The sequence below is a fragment of the Bacillus rossius genome, chromosome 8, assembly GCF_032445375.1.
Source record: "Bacillus rossius redtenbacheri isolate Brsri chromosome 8, Brsri_v3, whole genome shotgun sequence".
Taxonomy (NCBI): Eukaryota; Metazoa; Arthropoda; class Insecta; order Phasmatodea; family Bacillidae; genus Bacillus; species Bacillus rossius.
In genome coordinates, this window is record NC_086336.1 from 329,481 (window position 1) to 344,041 (window position 14,561).

Here is a 14,561-nt window from a genome sequence, read left to right on the forward strand (position 1 = left end):
AGCTACAGTCAAGGTCCAAGAAAGGAATAAATAGCATATTGCACTGACTTTACTTGGGACTTGACTTTATTTGTTGATTAGCTACTTGCTCGACATTCCATATAATGCTAAGTTTCAAGTAAAATAATATTCCGTTACGAATATTTTCTCTACAGATGGTTTCCTTACAGACGGGAATGGAATGTAGTGAGTCTGACGTCACGTCATCATCGGGATAGTGCGAGGCGATGAGTGGAGCATGGAGCATGGAGCATGGAGCATGGAGCATGGAGCATGGAGCATAGAGCACATGCACTCACCCACATCGTTGTCATCCCCGGCTCCTCCGCTGGCAGCATTGTGTTTTTGTTTGTTTAAAAACTCTGTCTTTCTGGACTTGATCACCTGGAAATAATTCATTGCTGATAGCTTCTAGAACGTGCATATCTAATTTGGTAGGCATTTATTATCTAAAACACGCATTGTACAGTTAATTTTGACAAAAGTTTCAGTAAAGCTTCAGCTGCGACAAATTCGCAGATGTGCCGCCGTGAAAGTGGGAGGAAAATATAACAATAGCGGAATACTTTATTTTCAAATAAAATTTAAAAATTCTCAAAAAAAATTTTTTCTACAATAATGTTGGAAGTGGAGGTTACAAAAATATATAATAGTCTCTCTATAGACTCTTTCTAATGTCACCGGGAAGATTATTTAAGATGTTTTAACAGTAATCTGATACACATAAGAGTAACGTAAACAATGGTGGGTTATTCTATCTTTCCGTAAACAAATTGCCGTTAAAGTTCCATTAATTCAATTTATTTGAAAATGGTTGCCCTTATTTTATTGTGTAAATTAGGCCTAATGTAAATGTATGACTTGAAGTGGATAAAACCAGCGAATGCATACTATCTCCGTTTAAAGTGCCATGCGAAATCAAAATTTTGAATGTTTGGATATGTTTATGTATATATAAAGTTGGTTGGTTTAAATTTAATTTACATTAATTTTTAAGGGGTAAAATAATCAAGCAAAATTGTGATGAAAAAATTGGTTGTCTGTAAAGTCGGTTTACGGACGATAGTTTAACGTGACAACGTCATATCAAAACATTGATGAAATGATTGATCCAGAAGAAAAGGAAATATCATATATGGCCTGAGACTGAGCCGTAATAGGTTTTTGCAACCAAACCATTTAGGCATTAAAAATATTATATTCTTTGAGAAATATATTTTTTTAATTTTTTTATCTTTTGTATGATAAAATATACCTCTGCATACTTTTATGAATAAAATTGAATAATTTTTATTGAATTATAACTATTTTGTATGGATACAAAGGAGTGAAATGAAATGTGCAATTTAATTAATAAATTTACTTTTATTTGCATTCATTAATTCAAATATATTTATTACTTTTGAAATGTTGCGTGCGCAGTTTTTATTTTTACAAATACAAAAAAAAAAAAAAATGGAGTTGCCGGGATTCGAACCGACAACCATTGATTTAAGATTTAGCTACGCTAATCGCAAGCCCACGAGGCCATATTTAAAGCTATGTAGTTTCAGATGTTATATATATTTATATATATAATTTAGTTTTTATAACACGATTTGATAACAAATACGCGTCCCAAATACACCAAACTTACTTATAATGTGTTACAATATTTTTTAAAACGTTGTGCATAAGATCCTGGGTGTAATTTGAATTATTATGTGTAACTGTAAAACACCATTGTTGGTTCAAAACGTATTTGAATTTTAACATTACTTTTAAATAACCCTACCGATTGTGCTGAAAATCGGTGGACGATCGTTAAATTACATAATATTAATAATTCAAACGACGAAAATATGATTGAAAAGTCAAATCGATGGTTATTCCAATCGAGTGGAAGAGAGATGCCACGCATGCGTACAATTAGCAAACAGTACACATCCGTAGTGGGACATCCGTAGTGGGACACTTTTTCGTGCGTGCAGCCGGCGTTCATCGATTTATTAGACGTTGTCACGTCAAAAATTACCAGCTAGATAAAAAACCGGAGAAAAATAATATTGTTTAAAATTAGTCATGCAATTTTTTCTCCACTATGGCGACTGCCATTGAACATCTCTGCTTTTCTTTACGAATTCTGCTGTAATCCCATGACCAGACAAACTCAGAAGCGAAACTCCAGAACAAGAATCGAACCAGATGCCATTAGTAAATGATATTTTTTCATATGAATTCAACAATTCGATTATTTTTTGGCTTACTATACTTAACATATAATTGTAACGTTAATTTTAAGATGTTAAGAAACTGCCATTGTTTACATTTTCTAAGCATCTTAAAACTAACGATTAATTTTTTTTAATAATACATAAAGTAAATCTAAACAAAAGGTCCATTCATTATGTAAGAAATATAAAATAAAAACAATTGTAACGCCCCTCGTGCCTCAAAATTAAATTATTTTAAATTAATTAAAAGAGCCTTGGAAACTTGCTGGGTAAGAATAATAAGAAAAATAAAGTTATTGACCAGTTTTATTTAAAAATGTAAATAATGAATTCTGTGTTCCATTTGATTTGGCATTTGTAAGTTTCCCATTTAATGATATTAACAATATATTTAAGTTTTTTGAGAATGGGCCGGCCCGATATTATTATAACAACAACACATACTCAACTTTAACAACAAACAATTACATACACCGTCGGCGCAAAAGGTCAACAAACGGGAATGTGGGGGAAAAGGCCGGATTACTCACCAAACAGGGTGTAGAGTTCGGAGCTCACTGGGTGTCTCGCGCCGACATCAGTATGCCGCGGACCGAGAAGACGCGGATGCGCGAACGAAACCAAAAATTTAGGAAAAAAATAAAAAAAAATACTAAAACTTTAAAATTAGAGACATGACTTGAACTAATTACTACTACTGACCGACTACTGAACAAATGGGATCACATCCCTTAGAGCAACTGACTACATCTCTTCTGCACACGAATTCGCAATTCCCGCGAAAAGCCTCCTAGCGCAGAGGATGCCGAGAATACGTGGTCAGTAGCCGAGGTCAGAGGACTGAGTGCCGCAATGGCGGACAAAGCTCCTAATTAAATCGGTCGGTGAGGCCCTGGGTCAAAGGAGGGGGAAGGTTCGGTTATAGGCCGAAAGTTTCCGAAGGTGCCCGAGTGGTTGTACGCACGACTTCAGTAGTTCGCGCCAAAGAGCGACCGCTGCGGTCTCTACCGGCAGGTACAGGAAGCAACAAACAATCGACTTCTACAGGTCGCGAGGAAGAAGCATAGGGCCATAAGGCGTAGCGGCGCTGCGCTCTGGCGGCGTAAAGGGGAACTAACGGAGGCGGTGAACTGACTCGCCGCAAGGTGTCACGAGTGTAGTCTCAGCTCGCTGGCCACCATGGGTGAAGTTGCTTTTTTCTGCCGCTAGGTGTCGCGGAGGTCTCTTTAGGACCAGGGAGAAGGTTCTTGAAATAGGCCATCGTCTTGGCTAAGTTCATGTCAGGTCACTGCTCCTGGATTCCTCAGAACTAAGGGGGAAGGGTGGGGGAAACAAAAGGCGCAACGAAGCTGGGAACAACCGTCCATGGGATACCCGTTCGTGACAAGACTTACTACTCTCAGCAAGTCTCTGAGAAGTAGCAGCTTGCAGCCCAGAAGCTGCTCTATGCAGTTTTTGTCATGAAGAGAAATAATATTACAAACTCGGGACGTGACTGCAGGCGAGAGAAATTTTAAGCTGGCTGCCAGCCAAGTATTAGATCTGCAAAATATCAGATACGTCTCTGGCAAAGGTGCTTCAGACTACTGGCACAAAGTTTAACTTAGGGGAGTACACCAGCCTAACAAAGTGTAAATCGCCCTTTAGTAACCAAATTATAGAGCAAATAAAATTTCCAAAAATAATTTTAATTTAAATAAAATTAGAAAAAAAAACGTGTCGAAATTCCTAATTTCCGGCACATAATTTATTGCAGATAAATTAAACAAAGTAGTGACGAAATTTTAAATTATAGGACGGACACGGGTGATTTATAAGTCTTACGAATCAAACACATTCCACAAAACTAAATGGCAAGTCTTCCAACGCAATCATTTAACTTATTGAATTATCAACTGTCAAAACTGTTTCGTTTTTTCGACGCATTCCTGAAGCGACATCTGTTTAATGTTATATTTAGTACTTTCGTGGGAATACAATGTCAAAGAAAGTGTTATAAGTAGAATAGGATAGTATTTCCGAGGACAGGCTTCAGGCTGTGGTGCCGGTGCCGGTGTCCGCCATCTTGGATTGTGACGTCACAGCGACCATCTTGGATAAGCGTAACGGGACACAGTGTAACGGGACACAGCGTAACGGGACATATCGTAACGGGACATAACGTAACGGGACAAGTAGATCACGGCGGCCATTTTGGATCCGCCATCTTGGATGACGTCATTGTGTTCTAGAAAATTCCGGTGATGTGTTTTCCGCCATATTGGATGATGACGTCACCGTTGCAATTTTTGTTACGGCCGCCATCTTGAAATTTGGACGCCATCTTGAAAATCTTTAATTATTATCCGATTTTAATGAAAAAAATTCCAAAATTCATCAAAAAATTAACTTATTCGAATTCTGATTGATTATATCGATCACCGTCCTCGGTTCAAACCCGGTGAGTCCAAAAAAAACTAAAAATGGCGACAGGCTCCTTCCTCAACGGTGGATGCAGGCAGACTGACTCCTAGCACTTTTTTTCAAAACATATATATCGTCAGCTGGTATGACGACATGTCCGCCATCTTGTCTTCATCCGCTGGAGACCACCATCTTGTTTTCGTCTGCTAGAGTGTGCCGATAACATGTAATATAATTATCTGGTCACCATACTTTTGTCCTCAACTGTTGACATTGAACATTGACCTTGACCTTTGTCCTTGACCTTGAACTTTGACCTTGAACTTTGACCTTGACCTCGAAATTTGACCTTGAAATTTGACCTTGACCTCGAAATTTGACCTTGACCTTGAAATTTGACCTTGACCTTGAACTTTGACCTTGACCTTGAAATTTGTCCTTGACCTTGAACTTTGACCTTGACCTTGAAATTTGACCTTGACCTTGAAATTTGACATTGACCTTGAAACTTGACCTTGAAATTTGACCTTGACCTTGAACTTTGACCTTGACCTTGAAATTTGACCTTGACCTTGAACTTTGACCTTTACCTTGAACTTTGACCTTGACCTTGAAATTTGACCTTGACCTTGAAATTTGACTTTGTCCTTGTCGACCATCATGGACCCGACATTTAATGTTCAGTACATGCTACCAGGAGCGACCAACTGCTGGAGTACGTCATCTTGTGTGTGTACTCATATTATAGAGTACATTTACATCTGGTTAATTTTATTTTAACCTGCTACAGTGCAGTAATCATTTATTACCGAGGTGCCCCCCGCCATCTTGAAATTCGGACGCCATCTTGAAATCATGTAATAATGTAGCTAGAAAAGCGGGAAAAAATCCAAAATTCATCAAAAAAATCACTCATTAACTTACAAATCGAATCGATGGATCCCTGTCCACGGTTCGATTCTTGACCAGTGACAGTTGTAACTAATTATTAAATAAATGTTAGGTTCTGTTTTCCATTACCTTTCGCGGAGTTTATTAATCATTCGCTCTACGAAAAACAACTCAAGTCAATATACCTGACCAACGAATTAAATCAGTGCCGATTAGCCTATTATGAAAGTCTAATTTTTCAATAATCTGAATAACATATAAGCCGTTCATGTACAAAGCCACACATAAAGATCAATTGTCTTCAGTCCATAAGACCGAGTCATGACATTATCAGACGTATAGGCTAGTCATTTCAGGACCACATGAACTTCGTCGTTATCTAATTATATTCTATAAATCCAACGTGACATTTTTTAAACATACTAAAGGACCAAGTAACCTTGAAAAATATTTTAGTAACACCAAGAGGTTTTAAATTAGTAAATATTCAATCACTACATTTTGTACTACGCGCAATCAACAAAAGGGAAGCACTGACAACGAAAAGGCAGCACCACCAACGAAAAGGCAGCACATTTGGAAGCACCGACAACGAAAAGGCAGCACATTTGGAAGCACCGTCATCGAAAAGGCAGCACATTTGGAAGCACCGACAACGTAAAGGCAGCACATTTGGAAGCACCGACAACGAAAAGACAGCACATTTGGAAGCACCGACAACGAAAAGGCAGCACATTTGGAAGCACCGACAACGAAAAGGCAGCACATTTGGAAGCACCGACAACGAAAAGGCAGCACATTTGGAAGCACCGTCATCGAAAAGGCAGCACATTTGGAAGCACCGACAACGAAAAGGCAGCACATTTGGAAGCACCGACAACGAAAAGGCAGCACATTTGGAAGCACCGACTACGAAAAGGCAGCACATTTGGAAGCACCGTCATCGAAAAGGCAGCACATTTGGAAGCACCGACAACGAAAAGGCAGCACATTTGGAAGCACCGACAACGAAAAGGCAGCACATTTGGAAGCACCGACAACGAAAAGGCAGCACATTTGGAAGCACCGACAACGAAAAGGCAGCACATTTGGAAGCACCGACAACGAAAAGGCAGCACATTTGGAAGCACCGCCATCGAAAAGGCAGCACATTTGGAAGCACCGACAACGAAAAGGCAGCACATTTGGAAGCACCGACAACGAAAAGGCAGCACATTTGGAAGCACCGACTACGAAAAGGCAGCACATTTGGAAGCACCGACAACGAAAAGGCAGCACATTTGGAAGCACCGTCATCGAAAAGGCAGCACATTTGGAAGCACCGACAAAGAAAAGGCAGCACATTTGGAAGCACCGACAACGAAAAGGCAGCACATTTGGAAGCACCGACAACGAAAAGGCAGCACATTTGGAAGCACCGCCATCGAAATGCAGCACATTTGGAAGCACCGACAACGAAAAGGCAGCACATTTGGAAGCACCGACAACGAAAAGGCAGCACATTTGGAAGCACCGACAACGAAAAGGCAGCACATTTGAAAGCACCGACAACGAAAAGGCAGCACATTTGGAAGCACCGACAACGAAAAGGCAGCACATTTGGAAGCACCGACTACGAAAAGGCAGCACATTTGGAAGCACCGACAACGAAAAGGCAGCACATTTGGAAGCACCGACTACGAAAAGGCAGCACATTTGGAAGCACCGACTACGAAAAGGCAGCACATTTGGAAGCACCGACAACGAAAAGGCAGCACATTTGGAAGCACCGACAACGAAAAGGCAGCACATTTGGAAGCACCGACAACGAAAGGGCAGCACATTTGGAAGCACCGACAACGAAAAGGCAGCACATTTGGAAGCACCGACAACGAAAAGGCAGCACATTTGGAAGCACCGACTACGAAAAGGCAGCACATTTGGAAGCACCGTCATCGAAAAGGCAGCACATTTGGAAGCACCGACAACGAAAAGGCAGCACATTTGGAAGCACCGACAACGAAAAGGCAGCACATTTGGAAGCACCGACAACGAAAAGGCAGCACATTTGGAAGCACCGACAACGAAAAGGCAGCACATTTGGAAGCACCGCCATCGAAAAGGCAGCACATTTGGAAGCACCGACAACGAAAAGGCAGCACATTTGGAAGCACCGACAACGAAAAGGCAGCACATTTGGAAGCACCGACAACGAAAAGGCAGCACATTTGGAAGCACCGACTACGAAAAGGCAGCACATTTGGAAGCACCGACAACGAAAAGGCAGCACATTTGGAAGCACCGTCATCGAAAAGGCAGCACATTTGGAAGCACCGACAACGAAAAGGCAGCACATTTGGAAGCACCGACAACGAAAAGGCAGCACATTTGGAAGCACCGACAACGAAAAGGCAGCACATTTGGAAGCACCGCCATCGAAATGCAGCACATTTGGAAGCACCGACAACGAAAAGGCAGCACATTTGGAAGCACCGACAACGAAAAGGCAGCACATTTGGAAGCACCGACAACGAAAAGGCAGCACATTTGGAAGCACCGACAGCAAAAAGGCAGCACATTTGGAAGCACCGACAACGAAAAGGCAGCACATTTGGAAGCACCGACTACGAAAAGGCAGCACATTTGGAAGCACCGACTACGAAAAGGCAGCACATTTGGAAGCACCGACAACGAAAAGGCAGCACATTTGGAAGCACCGACAACGAAAAGGCAGCACATTTGGAAGCACCGACAACGAAAAGGCAGCACATTTGGAAGCACCGACAACGAAAAGGCAACACATTTGGAAGCACCGACAACGAAAAGGCAGCACATTGGAAGCACCGACAACGAAAGGCAGCACATTTGGAAGCACCGCCAACGAAAAGGCAGCACATTTTGGATGCATCATCGAATAAGGAAGCACATTTGGAAGCTCCATCAACTAAAAAAGGCAAAAAGGAAGCACAAGTTACGAGATCTAAGTCTTAGTAAGAAATCATAATACAAGAAATAAAAACATTACATTCTTATAATTTAAATTATTTATTTTATTGCTTTACATTATACAAATGCAAGTAAAACAAGTCAATATTGTATGTAGCCAACATTCCTCAGTTCCTTGAGTATGAAGGATATTTCTTTGATGCACGAATAGTTTCCTGCACAAAGCGAACCATGTAGTAGTCTTAGCCGGTCAACCAATATGTTTGGATCTTTCCATGATGTGTAATCATTCTCTTCTACCACCATCTTCCTTGCACCTTTATAATAAATATTATGATCTCTGGTGTCTTCCGTTTTACCACCAACCTCAGGGTAACTTTCATGTTTGAGACGGTGATCATCACAAGCTTGACCAGATTTATTTAATATATCACGTCGTTTCCATCGTTTCGGTCTCAGGACACCGCCACATTCTTCGATCTTGGCAGCTTTAGGTGCTTCATCATAGTCTATGTCTTTGTCAACAGCCTCAGAGTCACTGTAACAATCACCGTAGAAGGAATCGTCTTCACCCAATTTACCGTAATAATTCGATGTTGATGATGTTGAAGTGTCTTCATCGTCTTCGTGCTTCCTTTTTAGGAGTCCATCATTTTTACAAAGTAGGAAAGATCTACTTGAATTCGGCTGGAATATATTCTCACTTTTCACGTTAAGGATTCTTCCATTGTCTTCATTCTTCCGTAAATCATCAACCTTCTTCAATTTAAGTTCTTTGTCGAGATCGGAAGAGCCAAGAAAATTATTTTCGTAATGCAGATCACTCTTCCTTAGGCTAGTAGATTCATCGTTGTTCTCTAGCTTGTACGCAGGCTTGGCGCTACAAGTTCTGCCATGTCTTTTTAGGCTCTCTCTCCGTGTAAACGACTTGCTACATCAAACACAACTTATCATATTGCGCAGTGAATTTTTAACACAGTCATTCTTCTCGTGTTGTCTTTTATTCTTTCTCAAGATAAATTCTTTACTGCAAAACTTACACCTATGTTCTTTTGAAACAGCGTCAGATCCCAAATCGGAATTCATATTAGTTACTGAGACTAATGCCAGATACCAATTGAGTGTTTTAAATTAGATTCAATACTTAAATAGAAATTTTTTCATATTTCATCAGCGAGAATTAATATATCTCATGCAAAAGTACTTTATGCATGTAGTTCTGCTTTTCAACAACAGATATCGCCACATGTCGCTTGCAGGTAAATAATATTTAGTTATTTTATGCGGGATGCGGGATGCTCACTAACGATCGCAAAAGAAGGATGGCTTCGTTAGACTCCAAGGAAAAGGAAGTTCGTCTTGCATGTTGGTGCTCCACAGATGTCTCATGGCGTAATATTAATTTGACTGAGTAATGATATTTGTTAATTCCACCTGATAAAAATATTGCAAGTTTTGATTTAGTAGCAGAAATTATTTAATTAAATGTAACTCCAAATAAAATGACATGTCTCATTAGAACAAAAAAAAATCCATGCAGAGAGCGGTTTCTCAGAATAGTCAGAAACACTTGAAGAAACCACAGGAATGATTGCAAGAACACGGGAAAAACCATCAAAATATTGTCAAGAATAATCAGGAGCACACTGAGAAAACCACTATAATATTAACAATAATAATCGGAAGCACACGGAGAAAACCATCATAATATTGGCAAGAATAATCAGAAGCACACGAAGAAAACCGCCACAAGTTTTCTTTGATATCATTAAAATACAAAAAAAAATTAATAAAAAATAAGAACGAAAAAAAATTCAAACATTCTGCTAGCTTGTGAACTTCTCATTTTTGAGCAAAGATAGAGTTCTAGTACAAGCCAGAATGTTTGAATTTTTTTTTCGTTTTTATTTTTTATTAATATTTTTTTGTATTTTAATGATATCAAAGAAAACTTGTGGCGGTTTTCTTCGTGTGCTTCTGATTATTCTGGCCAATATTATGATGGTTTTCTCCGTGTGCTTCCGATTATTATTGTTAATATTATAGTGGTTTTCTCAGTGTGCTCCTGATTATTCTTGACAATATTTTGATGGTTTTTCCCGTGTTCTTGCAATCATTCCTGTGGTTTCTTCAAGTGTTTCTGACTATTCTGAGAAACCGCTCTCTGCATGGATTTTTTTTTGTTCTAATGAGACATGTCATTTTATTTGGAGTTACATTTAATTCGATAATTTCTGCTACTAAATCAAAACTTGCAATATTTTTATCAGGTGGAATTAACAAATATCATTACTCAGTCAAATTAATATTACGCTATGAGACATCTGTGGAGCACCAACATGCAAGACGAACTTCCTTTTCCTTGGAGTCTAACGAAGCCATCCTTCTTTTGCGATCGTTAGTGAGCATCCCGCATCCCGAATAAAATAACTAAATATTATTTACCTGCAAGCGACATGTGGCGATATCTGTTGTTGAAAAGCAGAACTACATGCATAAAGTACTTTTGCATGAGATATATTAATTCTCGCTGATGAAATATGAAAAAATTTCTATTTAAGTATTGAATCTAATTTAAAACACTCAATTGGCATCTGGCATTAGTCTCAGTAACTAATATGAATTCCGATTTGGGATCTGACGCTGTTTCAAAAGAACATAGGTGTAAGTTTTGCAGTAAAGAATTTATCTTGAGAAAGAATAAAAGACAACACGAGAAGAATGACTGTGTTAAAAATTCACTGCGCAATATGATAAGTTGTGTTCGATGTAGCAAGTCGTTTACACGGAGAGAGAGCCTAAAAAGACATGGCAGAACTTGTAGCGCCAAGCCTGCGTACAAGCTAGAGGACAACGATGAATCTACTAGCCTAAGGAAGAGTGATCTGCATTACGACAATAATTTTCTTGGCTCTTCCGATCTCGACAAAGAACTTAAATTGAAGAAGGTTGATGATTTACGGAAGAATGAAGACAATGGAAGAATCCTTAACGTGAAAAGTGAGAATATATTCCAGCCGAATTCAAGTAGATCTTTCCTACTTTGTAAAAATGATGGACTCCTAAAAAGGAAGCACGAAGACGTTGAAGACACTTCAACATCATCAACATCGAATTATTACGGTAAATTGGGTGAAGACGATTCCTTCTACGGTGATTGTTACAGTGACTCTGAGGCTGTTGACAAAGACATAGACTATGATGAAGCACCTAAAGCTGCCAAGATCGAAGAATGTGGCGGTGTCCTGAGACCGAAACGATGGAAACGACGTGATATATTAAATAAATCTGGTCAAGCTTGTGATGATCACCGTCTCAAACATGAAAGTTACCCTGAGGTTGGTGGTAAAACGGAAGACACCAGAGATCATAATATTTATTATAAAGGTGCAAGGAAGATGGTGGTAGAAGAGAATGATTACACATCATGGAAAGATCCAAACATATTGGTTGACCGGCTAAGACTACTACATGGTTCGCTTTGTGCAGGAAACTATTCGTGCATCAAAGAAATATCCTTCATACTCAAGGAACTGAGGAATGTTGGCTACATACAATATTGACTTGTTTTACTTGCATTTGTATAATGTAAAGCAATAAAATAAATAATTTAAATTATAAGAATGTATTGTTTTTATTTCTTGTATTATGATTTCTTACTAAGACTTAGATCTCGTAACTTGTGCTTCCTTTTTGCCTTTTTTAGTTGATGGAGCTTCCAAATGTGCTTCCTTATTCGATGATGCATCCAAAATGTGCTGCCTTTTCGTTGGCGGTGCTTCCAAATGTGCTGCCTTTCGTTGTCGGTGCTTCCAATGTGCTGCCTTTTCGTTGTCGGTGCTTCCAAATGTGTTGCCTTTTCGTTGTCGGTGCTTCCAAATGTGCTGCCTTTTCGTTGTCGGTGCTTCCAAATGTGCTGCCTTTTCGTTGTCGGTGCTTCCAAATGTGCTGCCTTTTCGTTGTCGGTGCTTCCAAATGTGCTGCCTTTTCGTAGTCGGTGCTTCCAAATGTGCTGCCTTTTCGTAGTCGGTGCTTCCAAATGTGCTGCCTTTTCGTTGTCGGTGCTTCCAAATGTGCTGCCTTTTTGTTGTCGGTGCTTCCAAATGTGCTGCCTTTTCGTTGTCGGTGCTTCCAAATGTGCTGCCTTTTCGTTGTCGGTGCTTCCAAATGTGCTGCCTTTTCGTTGTCGGTGCTTCCAAATGTGCTGCATTTCGATGGCGGTGCTTCCAAATGTGCTGCCTTTTCGTTGTCGGTGCTTCCAAATGTGCTGCCTTTTCGTTGTCGGTGCTTCCAAATGTGCTGCCTTTTCGTTGTCGGTGCTTCCAAATGTGCTGCCTTTTCGATGACGGTGCTTCCAAATGTGCTGCCTTTTCGTTGTCGGTGCTTCCAAATGTGCTGCCTTTTCGTAGTCAGTGCTTCCAAATGTGCTGCCTTTTCGTTGTCGGTGCTTCCAAATGTGCTGCCTTTTCGATGGCGGTGCTTCCAAATGTGCTGCCTTTTCGTTGTCGGTGCTTCCAAATGTGCTGCCTTTTCGTTGTCGGTGCTTCCAAATGTGGTGCCTTTTCGTTGTCGGTGCTTCCAAATGTGCTGCCTTTTCGATGACGGTGCTTCCAAATGTGCTGCCTTTTCGTTGTCGGTGCTTCCAAATGTGCTGCCTTTTCGTTGTCGGTGCTTCCAAATGTGCTGCCTTTTCGTTGTCGGTGCTTCCAAATGTGCTGCCTTTTCGTTGTCGGTGCTTCCAAATGTGCTGCCTTTTCGATGACGGTGCTTCCAAATGTGCTGCCTTTTCGTAGTCGGTGCTTCCAAATGTGCTGCCTTTTCGTTGTCGGTGCTTCCAAATGTGCTGCCTTTTCGGTGTCGGTGCTTCCAAATGTGCTGCCTTTTCGATGACGGTGCTTCCAAATGTGCTGCCTTTTCGTTGTCGGTGCTTCCAAATGTGCTGCCTTTTCGTTGTCGGTGCTTCCAAATGTGCTGCCTTTTCGTTGTCGGTGCTTCCAAATGTGCTGCCTTTTCGTTGTCGGTGCTTCCAAATGTGCTGCCTTTACGTTGTCGGTGCTTCCAAATGTGCTGCCTTTTCGATGACGGTGCTTCCAAATGTGCTGCCTTTTCGTTGTCGGTGCTTCCAAATGTGCTGCCTTTTCGTTGGTGGTGCTGCCTTTTCGTTGTCAGTGCTTCCCTTTTGTTGATTGCGCGTAGTACAAAATGTAGTGATTGAATATTTACTAATTTAAAACCTCTTGGTGTTACTAAAATATTTTTCAAGGTTACTTGGTCCTTTAGTATGTTTAAAAAATGTCACGTTGGATTAATAGAATATAATTAGATAACGACGAAGTTCATGTGGTCCTGAAATGACTAGCCTATGCGTCTGATAATGTCATGACTCGGTCTTATGGACTGAAGACAATTGATCTATATGTGTGGCTTTGTACATGAACGGCTTATATGTTATTCAGATTATTGAAAAATTAGACTTTCATAATAGGCTAATCGGCACTGATTTAATTCGTTGGTCAGGTATATTGACTTGAGTTGTTTTTCGTAGAGCGAATGATTAATAAACTCCGCGAAAGGTAATGGAAAACAGAACCTAACATTTATTTAATAATTAGTTACAACTGTCACTGGTCAAGAATCGAACCGTGGACAGGGATCCATCGATTCGATTTGTAAGTTAATGAGTGATTTTTTTGATGAATTTTGGATTTTTTCCCGCTTTTCTAGCTACATTATTACATGATTTCAAGATGGCGTCCGAATTTCAAGATGGCGGGGGGCACCTCGGTAATAAATGATTACTGCACTGTAGCAGGTTAAAATAAAATTAACCAGATGTAAATGTACTCTATAATATGAGTACACACACAAGATGACGTACTCCAGCAGTTGGTCGCTCCTGGTAGCATGTACTGAACATTAAATGTCGGGTCCATGATGGTCGACAAGGACAAAGTCAAATTTCAAGGTCAAGGTCAAATGTCAAGGTCAAAGTTCAAGGTCAAGGTCAAAGTTCAAGGTCAAGGTCAAAGTTCAAGGTCAAGGTCAAGTTTCAAGGTCAAGGTCAAATTTCAAGGTCAAGGTCAAAGTTCAAGTTCAAGGTCAAATTTCAAGGTCAAGGTCAAATTTCAA

At 40.1% G+C, this 14,561-nt stretch overlaps 1 protein-coding gene across 1 annotated transcript in view; it reads right to left on the minus strand.

The window, feature by feature from the left end:
• The window catches only part of LOC134535419 (cytochrome P450 4C1-like), a 95,968-nt gene that overhangs the window by 37,278 nt on the left and 44,129 nt on the right, over positions 1–14,561 (minus strand). The window contains exon 8 of the mRNA XM_063374499.1: positions 300–384. Within this exon, the coding sequence (XP_063230569.1) occupies positions 300–384 (85 nt within the window). The remainder of the gene's footprint in view (positions 1–299; positions 385–14,561) is intronic.